Source organism: Schistocerca serialis, chromosome 4 (genome assembly GCF_023864345.2).
Source record: "Schistocerca serialis cubense isolate TAMUIC-IGC-003099 chromosome 4, iqSchSeri2.2, whole genome shotgun sequence".
Classification (NCBI taxonomy): Eukaryota; Metazoa; Arthropoda; class Insecta; order Orthoptera; family Acrididae; genus Schistocerca; species Schistocerca serialis.
Genome location: NC_064641.1, coordinates 450,240,250 through 450,252,775, shown reverse-complemented (window position 1 = coordinate 450,252,775; position 12,526 = coordinate 450,240,250). Strand labels below are relative to the sequence as shown.

General features: G+C 39.3%; 1 protein-coding gene across 2 annotated transcripts in view; it reads right to left on the bottom strand.

The window, feature by feature from the left end:
- Nucleotides 1-1,557: 1,557 nt before the first annotated feature.
- Nucleotides 1,558-12,526, bottom strand: part of LOC126475088 (putative protein-lysine deacylase ABHD14B) — a 58,211-nt gene continuing 47,242 nt past the window's right edge. Inside the window, exons 5-6 of one of the 2 annotated variants that reach the window (XM_050102657.1) lie at nt 6,208-6,265; nt 1,558-1,760 (exon numbers count right to left, since the gene is read on the bottom strand). In XM_050102657.1, coding sequence (XP_049958614.1) covers nt 1,732-1,760; nt 6,208-6,265 — 87 coding nt within the window. In that variant the 3' untranslated portion in view covers nt 1,558-1,731. The remainder of the gene's footprint in view (nt 1,761-6,207; nt 6,266-12,526) is intronic. The other variant, XM_050102656.1, reaches the window with a different exon arrangement.

Genomic DNA, 12,526 nt, shown 5'->3' with positions numbered 1-12,526 from the left:
TGAAATGAGCTTTGCCGGTCCACAACACATTACTCAACCAATCGTCATCTTCCGCCATCTTTTGAAACGCCCACACCGCAAATGCCCTCCGCTTCACTAAATCACCAGGTAACAGTTCATGATGCCGATGGATTTTGTACGGGTAGCATCAGAGGGTATGCCTCAGTGCCAACCAACCAGTAGTGTATGGAATGCCGGTGCGACATGCAACTGCACGAGAGCTGACTTCCCCGTGCATAGACGAACCCGCTCCAGTCTCCATTTTTTCCTGAACTGTCTCAGCAGCATTACACCTTGTGCTTGGTCGGTCACTACGGGGTCTATCGTCTAAACAAACCGTGGCTTCGAACTTCGAAATCATTCTCGGCACAACTGCATTTGTCAATGGACCTTTACCCATTCGAATCACCTTCCTATGGCGATAGGATCGTAGCGCTGAACTAGCACGTTTCTCATTCTGATAATACAGCTTCACTAAAAGGTAACATCAACATGCTGCGACTGCTGGTGCATCAGATTCTGTCTCTCACTACAGCTCCTTTTATACGCAATTGTCATGTGCAGTCACTGACGCCATCTGTCGGACATTTTATGAACTTTTTCTTTTTTGGTTCTAATAAAACCCCATGTAATTCCAAGCATGTGTGTCAGTTTTTACCTCTCTATCTACATTATTCCGTGGTTTATTAAGTTTTCAAATTTATACTGATTTTTTGATCACCCGGTATATTGTGTTGTCGAGTAAGGGACTACTGGGAAAAAATGAGCAAGGAATGAACTGTAGCTCCACACAATGTGATTTATACAAAGCAGGGAGATTAACACAATGGTTGGCCCAAAAATTTTAAACATTATTCTTCCAAATGCAATACTAAAATTTCATTTACAGAATAAAATATAAATTTCCACTCTATGGAGAAAGGATAAATACAATTGCTAAAAAATAAACAATTCTCAAACTATACACAAATGAACAGTCTAAATGTAATTAAGTAGCATGTAAAACAACAGGAGAAGAATGGCCGATCAGTACTTATCTCCAGGAGACAAAATTAGAACAGGATTTTTGAATGAAACCTTAAAAAATAGAAAAAAAAAGACTATATGTAGGTGTTTGACCTTGTAAGTTCCTTTCTTGGGCAGGAAAGAGGAATAAGTAGGAGAAGACTGGAATGGAGAAACACTCACTCAGAGTCCCAGGTTGAGAGGGACCACCTCTTTTGATGGTAGGGGATACAAAAGACAAAATGCAGTTTAGCCTGAGATATCAGTCTTTATTAAATGTACCAAGGCTATCTTACTTTGCCATTCAACATTTCACAAAAGAACAAACCAATGAGGCAGTGACAGTTACCCACTACACAGCTGACAGAGCATACAGAAATAATGACACATGCGACACATACAATGTTAAATTCTGTTTCAAGAATCTGATGAAGAATAAAGAACGTATGCACAAACTTCTCGCCTATAAAAATATTACATATCACTCAAAAATACTGTATCACATCATGTGGCATAACCAGCTGACAATACATTTTTTTTTAAGTTCTGTCAGTAAAATAACCTCTAACTTACTGCAATAACTTCATAAAGTTATACAACAGTTTATGCCACAACTCGGGCTGGTTGAGATACGCTGGATGACCAGCCTTTTCAATCTTTACCTCCCTGCTATTAGGTAGCACTTTCAAATTTTTAAATGAAGTTTCTGCTAAACCTGTGTTGTCATCACTTCCATAGACTATTAGTGTAGGAACCTGGGGGAAAAAGATTTTAGCAAAACTGAAAATTGTATCCTGTAAACTTCCAGAATCTGTATTCAATCTACAATAAAAAATATCAGTAACATGTGATGTATATATTGATCTCATTCATGATTTACAAAGCATTATTCTAATTTTTCTACTCAGTCTGGGTGAAGCATAAATTTACTACATTATAAAGAATGAGAGTCAATACAAAACTCTGCCCACAATTATTTTTTACATCAGTCAAGTAAGAATTTTCAATGAAAAAGAGAGACTATATTTCAGAGTTTTTTTCCATTTTGAATATGATGTCATTCCTGTTTTAAAATGTGGCAGTTTTCCCTTGATGAGAAAATGTGGATGTTCCAGGTTATGCTCGGCACTTCAGTGCATGGTTGTTTTGCATAGATTTAAGACATATTTTCAAAAGATATCCCATAAAAGGAAAAAGCCATCATTCTAAATTTCAAAATTTGTATTCTTTTTGTTTTAAGTATGGATAAGTCACTTAAAAGGATTCACATTTCCATAAATATCAGAATGTAAATATAACCGTCAGGTGTAGTTAGTGCTGAGATTTAAGTGTAAAATTTCCAGATGAGTAAATGTGCAGAAAGCACATTTACTTCACAGGTACTTGTTGTTGTTGTTGTTGTTGTTGGTACTTGTTGTTGTTGTTGTGGTTTTCAGTCCAGAGACTGGATTGATCCAGCTCTCCATGCGACTCTATCCCTATGCAAGCTGCTTCATCTCCATCTCCAAGTAACTACTGCAATTACATCCTTCTGAATCTGTTTAGTGTATCCATCACTTGGTCTCCCTCTACGATTTTTACCCTCCACACTTCCCTCCAGTACTACATTGGTGATCCTTTGATGCCTCAGAACATGGCCTACTAACCGATCCCTTCTTCTAGTCAAGTTGTGCCACAAATTCCTTTTCTCCCCAATTCTATTCAGTACCTCCTTATTAGTTACATGATCTACCCATCTACATGATCTACCCATCAGCATTCTTCTGTAGCAGCACATTTTGAAAGCTTCTATTCTCTTCTTGTCTAAACTAGTTATCGTCCATGTTTCACTTCCATACACGGCTACACTCCATACAAATACTTTCAGAAATGGCTTTCTGACACTTAAATCTATACTAGATGTTAACAAATTTATCTTCTTCAGAAACAGTTTTATTGCCATTGCCAGTATACACTTTATATCCTCTCTACTTCAGCCACCATCAGTTACTTTGCTGACCATATAACAAAACCTAGATAGTGCTTTAAGTGCCTTGATTCCTAATACAATTCCCTCAGCATCACCTGATTTAATTTGACTACATTGAATTACAATCGTTTTGCTTTTGTTGATATTCATCTTATATCCTCCTGTCGAGACACTGTCCATTCTGTTCAACTGCTCTTCCAGGTCTTTTGCTGTCTCTGACACAATTACAATGTCATCAGCAAATCTCAAACTTTTTATTTCTTCTCCCTGAACTTTAATTCCTACTTCAAATTTTTCTTTTGTTATCTTTATAGCTTGTTCAATATACATATTGAGTAACACTAGAGATAGGGTACAACCATGCCTCACTCCCTTCTCAACCACTGCTTCCCTTTTGCACTCCTCAACTCTTATGACCGCCATCTGGTTTCTGTAAAAATTGTAAACAGCCTTAATCGGTCTTCTAAGATAAATCTTAGAATCAGTATTGCCTTGCATGTTCCTACATTTCTCCGGAATCCAAAATGATTTTCCCTGAGGTCAGCTCCCACCAGTTTTTCCATTCTTCTGTAAAGAATTCATGTTAGTATTTTGCAACCGTGGCTTATTAAACTGAAATTTTCACACCTGTGAGCACCTGCTTTCTATGAAATTGGAATTATGATATTCTTCTTGAAGTATGAGGGTATTTTGCCTGTCTCATACATCCTTCCCACCAGATGGAAGAAGTCTGTCATGGCCGGCTCTCTCTAGGCTATCAACAATTCTAACAGAATGTTGTCCACTCCCGGGGCCTTGTTTCTGTGCACTGTCAAATTCTTTATGAAGTATCACATTCCCATCTCATCTTCATCTACATCCTCATCCATTTCCATAATATTGCCCTCAAGTACATCTCCCTTGTGTAGACCCTCTATATGCTCCTTTCACCGTTCTCCTTTTCCTTCTTTACTTAGGACTGGTTTTCCATCTGAGCTCTTGATATTCATACAGGTGGTTCTCTTTTCTCCAAACGTTTCTTTAATTTTCAAGTAGGCTGTATCTATCTTACCCCTAGTGATAAATGCTTCTACATTCTTACATTTATCCTCTAGTCATCCCTGCTTACCCATTTTGCACTTTCTGTCAATCTCATTTTTGAGACATTTATATTTCTTTTCACCCACTTCATTTACTGCATTTTTATATTTTCTCCTTTCACCAATTAAATTCAATATCTCTTCTGTTACCCAAGGATTTCTACAAGCCCTCGTCTTTCTAGTACCTTCTGCCGCGGAAGTTGAACACGCGGCAGAACAAATGGACATGGTCAGCCCATAGAGGGCTCCGCCTCCGCGGCGGCTATTCCGCGCAGCGAGGGCGCCACCGCTAAGCCACGTGCAGACAGCGGCCAATAGCCGCTCTCTCCGGTTTCGTATATAGGGACCCGCTCTGCCCTAGTCCAGCCAGTCTGGTACTCGCTCTGGATTTCGTTTCTATCTCGGCGGTACTGCGTTCTGGTCGTTGCTCGTTGTTGACATTTGCCTGGCTCTGGTTCCGAGTGGATTTACGTTTGGTGTTTGGTGTTGTGGTTTCCACAAGCCTCCGTTGTTTATCTCTTCCTTGTTGTGTCGCTCATAGTCGGTCATGGTCGGTTGTTGTCAGTTGCCATTGGTCTGTCGTCCGACTCGTCCTGTGTTTACCCGGTGGTGCGTGCTCCACCGCCGGCGGCTTCCCCACCTGGCGGCTCCGATCCGCAGCCCAAGGCGTTCCCACTGTTGGTTGTGGTTACAACAGTCTTTTTACCTACTTGATGCTCTGCTGCCTTCATTATTAATCTCTCAAAGCTATCCATTCTTTTTCTACTATATTTCTTTCCCCTGTTCTTGTCAATCATTCCCTAATGCTTTCTCTGAAACTCTCTACAACCTCTGGTACTTTCGGTTTATTCAGGTCCAATCTCCTTAAATTACCACATTTTTGAAGTTTCTTCAGTTTTAATCTACGGTTCATAACCAATAAATTGTGGTCAGAGTCCACTTCTGCCCCTGGAAATGTCTTACAATTTAAAACCTGGTTCCTAAATCTCTATCTCACCATTATATAATCTATCTAAAACCTTCCAGTGTCTCCAAGCCTCTTCCACATATACAACCTTCTTTCATGATTCTTAACACAACTGTTACGTATGATTAAGTTATGCTCTGTGCAACATACTACCAGACGGCTTCCCATTTCATTCCTTACTGCCAGTCCATATTCACCTGCTACTTTTCCTTCTCTTGCTTTTCCTACTAACGAATTCCAGTCCCCTGTGACTATTAAAATTTTCATCTCCCTTAACAATCTGAATAATTTGTTTTATTGCATCATACATTTCTTCAATTTCATCATCATCTGTAGAGCTAGTTGGCATATAAACTTGTGCTAATATGATACGTGTGGGCTACATGTCCATCTTGGATACAATAATGCATTCACTATGCTGCTCATAGTAGCTTATCTGCTCTCCAATTTTTTATTCATTATTAAACCAACTCCTGCATTGCCCTTATTTGATTTTGTGTTTATAACCCTGGACTCACCTGACCAGAAGTCTAGTTCCTCCTGCCACTGAACGTCACTAATTCCCACTATATCTAACCTAAACCTATCCATTTCCCTTTTTAAATTTTCTAACCTACCTGCCAGATTAAAGGGATCCGACATTCCACGCTCCGAACTGTAGAACACCAGTTTTCTTTCTACTGATAACGACGCCCTCCTGAGTATTTCCCGCCCGAAGAATGGGGGACTATTTTAACTCCGGAATATTTTACCCAAGAGGACGCCACCATCATTTAACCATACAGTAAAGCTGCATACCGCCAGGAAAAGTTATGGCTGTAGTTCCCCTTTGTTTTCAGCTGTTCGCAGTACCAGCACAGCAAGGCCGTTTTGGTTGATGTTACAAGGCCATATCAGTCAGTCATCTAGACTGTTGCCACTGAAATTACTGAAAAGGCTGCTGCCCCTCTTCAGGAATCACACATTTGTCTGGCCTCTCAACAGATACCCCCTCCGTCGTAGTTGCACCTACAGTACAACTATCTGTATCGCTGAGGCACGCAAGCCTCCCCACCAACGGCAAGGTCCATGGTTCATGGGGTAAGGGGTACTCATTATTACACAAATATTATATCATGATATTCAGGAAAATGTGATCATCAATACATAAGAATGAAAACATTGAAGAACTTGAATTTTCTGTGTACCTGGGTGACTGATTTGGTGCCTCCTGCTACTGTCCAGCAAGGCTACCCACAGAAGCACCTACCACAAGAAGGAAAAATAATCACACCATAGAGGTGCCCATTTACTGCATTTCACAACCGGTTTTCCTTTGGGGCACAACAAAGTACGTGGCACTCCCTAAATGTGACTTCATTCCATGATGCAAACACATAAAGCAAATACAATTCATTTATTTAATTACAGAACAACTAACAGATACAAATTTATTATGTTAAGACTTTTGAATAGAAACACCTGAATATAAACATAAGACATTTAATAAGGGAACTTATGCCTCTTCTACATATACACACATACACCTCAAGCCATGATATGGTGTGTGGTGGATGGTACTTTCTACCACTACTAGTCAGTTCCTTTCCTGTCCCACTCCCAAATATAAGGGGCGTTCAAAAAGAAATGAGCTGGAGTTTGGAATGTGCAAACTCGTGACAGGAGGGTAATAATGTGGCGTCTGTAACGAGGTGTGGTTCCAACCAGAGCGTGGAAGGTCACAGTCCATCACTAGAGGGCACGCGTGCATGTCACGTGATTATACAGAGCTAGCAGCAGCATGCATCAATCGTCCAACGCTGTCAGTTGCTTTTCAAACAGTGACATGGAGGCATTAAAAGATGAGAAAGAAGTGTTGCTTGTTTTCTGACAGCAGAAGGAGTACGATGAACGGACATTCATCAACGAATGTCACAAGCATACAGCAAACACTGCACGTCTTTTGCAAGGGTCAAGGCGTGGCATAAGTGCTTCAGGGCAGGATGAGTGTTGTTAGCCGATGATGCACTGTCTGGAGCATCACAATGCATTACTGATAACATCGCCCAGCTGATGGATGCACTCATTACCTAGGACTGCTGAGTGACAGTGAAAGCCATAGCAGCCATGGTCGCATTGAGCGTCAGAAGTGTTCACACCATCATGAAGGAACAACTGCACATGCGCAAAGTGTGTGCCCAGTGGATGCCCCACAGTCTTCAACCACACCATGAATCATGTCGAATGGCCTACTCTCTTGCTCATCTGCAGCACTATGCTTGGGAAGGCAATGCATTCCTGGCACGAGTTGTGGCTGGAGATGAGTCATGGTGTCATCACTTCGAACCAGAATCAAAACAGCAAAGTCTCCAGTGGAAGCATGCTGTGTCACCACCACCAAAAAAAGCCAAGGCCATCCATGTGAGTGCAGGAAAGGTTATGCTGATATTCTTCTTTGACCAAGATGGCCCCCTTCTGGTTCACTTCCTGTGGCATGGGACAACAGTGAATGCAAACCTTGACCACCCTTTGCCAAGCGATCAAATCAAAATGACTACGCAATCTCACCCGTAGGGTCATTCTGCTCCGCGACAATGCAAAGCCTGATATGTCCAACACAGTCACGGCACTCCTGCAGAAATTCAAATGGGAGGTTCTCAGGCACCCTCCATACAGTCCAGACCTCTCTCCCTGTGATTACGCCATTTTTGGTCCCCTTAAAAACTCTGAAGGGCAAACAACTTACGTTGGACAACGACATCCACCTGTATGTGCAGAACTGGTTATCATCGCAGCCCTGGGAATTTTATGCGACAGCCATTCACCGTCTTGTGTCGCAGTGGGACAAGTGTCTCAACAGTCGGGGTTACTACTTCTAACACACAGGTACTGGTTTCTGTAATAATGCCTCTGGCTCATTTCTTTTTGAACACCCCTTATAGAGCAAGGAAAACCACTCTCTACACGCCTGTAGATGAGCCCCAATTTCTCTTAACTCATCTTTGTGGTCCTTATTGTATGCTGGCAGCAGTAGAATCGTTCTGCAGGTAGCCTTAAATGCTAGTTCTCTAAATTTTCTCAATAGTGTTCCTCAAAAAGACTATTGCCTTCCATGCAGAGATTTCCAATTGAGTTCCCAAAGTATCTCTGTAATAGTTTTATGTTGATTGAACTTACCATGTAACAAATCTAGCAGCCTGTCTCTGAACTGCTTCAATGTCTTCCTTTAATTCAGTTTGGTGGGGATCCCAAACACTTGAGCAGTATTCAAGAATGGGCCACAGTAGTGTCCTATATGCAGTCTTCTTTACAGATGAACCACACTTCCCTAAAATTCTCCCAATAAACTGAAGTTGGTCATTCACCTTCCCTACTACTATCTTTACATGGTCGTCCCATTTCATATCACTCTGCAATGTTACACTTAGATATTTAATCAACATGATCACATCAAGCAGAATACCACTAATGCTGTATTCCAACATTACAGGACTGTTTTTCTAATCATCTGCATTAACTTACATTTTTCTGCATTTAGAGGTAGGTGCCATTCACCAACTAGAAATTTTTTCTGTTTCATCTCGTGTCCTTGCGCAGCCATTCAATCATGAGACCTTCCCACACACTGCAGCATCATCAGCAAACAGCTGCAGATTCCTGCTCACCTTTTCCATCAGATCATTTATGTATGTAGAGAATAACAGTGGCCCTGTCACAGTTCCTTGAGGCACTGCCGACGATACTCTTGTCCCTGATAAACACTTGCAGTTGAGAACAACATACCAGATTTTATTACTTAAGCAATCTACGAGCTGCTGGGAAACTATTTGTTACGCTTGTACCTTCGTTAACAGTCTTCAGTGGGGCACTGTGTCAAACCCTTTTCAGAAATCTAGGAATGTGGTATCTGCTTGTTGCCCTTCAACCATGGTAAGCAGGATATAATGTAAGAAAAGGACAAGCTGAGATTCACACGAGCATTGCTGATTAGTGGACATAAGATTGTTGGTCTCAAGAAAATTTATTACATTCCAGCTGAGAATGCGTTCAAGAATTCTGCAGTAAACCAATGTTAGGGATATTGGTCTGTAATTTTACAGGTCCGTCCTTCTACTCCCTTATATACAGGGGTCACCTGCACTTCTTTCCAGTTGCTTCAGAAATTGTGCTGTGCGAGCAGGAACATAAAAAATAAGCATTAACATCAGAAATATAGAGAGACTGAAAACTTAAAACTAGTAAGATATTTGCCCTGGTGATTTTTTCGAAGTAGATCTGTGAATTGTAGTTTATTTGTCTCATAACATACATAATCTAAATCTATTTGGTTCAGATACAGGAGACACGTCAATTTGTGGTAAAATTTCACCATATACAAAGAACAGCTGATGTTAACAAACAGAATCATACTAATGGTACAAATTTGTTACACATACATACAATAAAATCTAACACTTAATTACCCATTGCTCAAATTATCCTTTCATCCTCTGTGAATTCGTCTATTGAATAGTAGCATTTCTCCCACAGAATCTGCTATAGCCTCTTTTCTAAAATTTCTGGATTCATATTAAATATGTTTTTGCGTATTAACTTCTTGTATTGTCATCCCCATATACTGAGGAGTCCATGCATATAATTTCAACTGGTGTGAGGGTAGCATATAATTATTTTTATTTCTTGCGTTATATTTTTGGTTAAAATGTTTCTCCTCAAATAATTTTTGCTTGTTTTGTAGGAAGATTATAATTTCATAAATATATATGGAGGGAAAAGTTAGGATTTGTAGTTTCCAAAATAATGGGTGACAAGACTCTGTTTGCTGTGCAGTACACATGTATCAGACAATTTTCTTCAGTATTCGAGGTACACTACTTGAACTTCCCCAGAAAATTATCCCATATCTAATCTAATGACAGATTCAAAATAACTATGGTAAGCAGTTTTATGTGTACGCAAGTCAGTGGAATTGCTAGTATTTGCATTGCAAATGTAAAACTGCTTATTTTGTTTGATAGGAAGTCAATATGTGTATTCCAGCTTAGGTTCTTGTCCACATTTAGTCCGAGGAATTTGATTGCGTCAACTTCTTTCATAGGTTGATTGTTATGTTGTACTTTAAGGTCCACATATTTTGAGTTTCGGTTTTGAAATGTCCCATATGGGTTTTTTTCAAAGTTCAGTTTCAACCCATTTAACTGGAATCAGTTTTCTAAAGTATCCAGTGTGCTTACGCTGGAGCTTGGAATTTTTTCTGCACCATCATCTTCAATTAAAACAGAAGTATCATCTGTAGATAGAACTGATGGGAAATTTATATTTATGGGTAAGTCATGTATGTAGAACAGGAAAAGGACTGGCCCCAAAATGGAGCCTTGACACACACCTTGCGAAACTGCACTTCGTTTAGAATGATAATTCACCACATCTGAGGTGATAGCTACCCTTTGTTTTCTGTTGTGTAAGTATGATGTTAGGTAATTTAGAGCAGTGTACTTCATCCCATATCTGTCTAATTTGTAGATAAGCAAGTCATGGTTCACGGAGTCAAATGCTTTTATGAGGTCACAGAATATATATGCAACTTTACTCCTGTGATCCAATGATTTGCCTATCTTTTCAATAAAGTTATTTACTGCATCCAGAGTGTTTTTTTCCTGGTTGAAAGAAAAATTGGTTACTTATGATAATATCATTTTTTACAATAAAGTGTTTGATCCTGTTTGCAGCTACTTTCTCTAACACTTTTGATAGGACTGGAAGAATAGAAATACGCCTGCAGCTACTTTCTCTAACACTTTTGATAGGACTGGAAGAATAGAAATACGCCGATAGTTTCCCATTTCTTTCCTCAACCCTTTCTGAACAGAGGTCTGACTTTGGCATAATTCAAAACATCATGAAAGCATCCCTGTTCAAAGACTGGTTGAATATTTTAGTTAGCAGAGGTGCTATTATGCCACACAGACAAACTCTTGAAAGACACACTCTCATCTCACCATCCACATAAGGAGGTAAGACCTGTAGTCATATTTTATATTCTCCAATGTAAAGGATACACACACACACACACACACACACACACACACACACACACACGTAGGATGCTGAGAAGGGCATAAAAGAGATACTGCTGTATTTGTAATACCTGGATATTCACTTTTTATTGAGATCTGAAAAATGTCGGGATCAGTTTCTTTAAATTTCAATCTCAGGACTGTATTCAATTATATTTTGATATGTTGCTCTTTTTCAGAGGTGTTCAATTCTGTTTTTGAGATGTCTTCCTTGTCAGGTACAATCAACCTCTCCTGGCCAGTAGTCAAGGCTGAGAGAAATTTTTTGGTATCCCTTCTTGTAATACAGATATGCGTCCTTTTACGCGTTCCTTTATCTGACTTTTTCTTCTGCGTTCAATTCACCTGGTGTGGTAGCCATAGTTGGAAATGCAGTTAGATCATTCTCCCCTATAGCTGAGGTCCAAAGGGAGAGTGTTTTAAAAAATGTGCTGATTTTATTGCTTGATGATATAATCATTTCATATCATCTGTGCGTAAGTAAATTTGGAAATATTGTAAAGGTACACAAGCTCAATAAATCAAATTATTATTATTATTATTATTTTAGAAAAATGCAAGTAGTTTGTCTTTAAATTCTTAAAATCTAGTAGATATTTTTCTTTTGGAAAGTCAATGAAAATTGTTCTGGAATAATAATGCTTTATGATCTGCACCCATTTCTTTAAAGAGTTTCTCAAACACACACGATTTTATACAAGTTTTTACGTAGCTTATCATTAAAACAGCTGTTAGAATGACATAACACAAACGATTTCCATCCATAGTCTTCACCATTAGAGCCTCTCTATCTACAAAGTAATGAGTTGTTGTTAATTATGGCTTTTTATTCTGAACAGAAGTTAGAAACCCTTTTATATTTTCTGTCGTTGCAGCAGTGCCATCAGTACATACAGCAATGCAGTCCATCCACTTGAATCCATTACCTTGAAAGAAACTCTCAGCAGCACCAAATACATCAGCTCCTGTGATTGTTGTTTCCAGTTCTTGACAAAATAGGTACTGCTCAGTAATTTTCGATCTACAACAAATCTCACAAGAGATAATAATTGAGGTTTGCCAGAAATATCAGTATTCCTCTAACTGCAGCGCAAATTATCGTGTTTGTTTTCTATAGCATTACTTTGAAAAGCAACTGACGTGTCCATAATAAGCCAATGAAGTAGGGATGGGAAAAACTGAATGTTTAAAACTGATACCATTATTTTAGTTCTGAGTAACTGGTATTTACCTGTATTTCTTTCGCCTGAGTTATAACAAGCTTTTTTTTAATTGCTTACTAATAACCAGGTAAAAGAAAAAAAATATCAATTACCATATAGCAGACATGCTGAGTCGCGCACAGGTACAACATAAAGACTGTTACAAATATAGCTTTCAGCCAGTAAGGCCTTTATCAAAATTAGACGACAAACACTTACATACATACTCATGCAAATGCAACTCACAC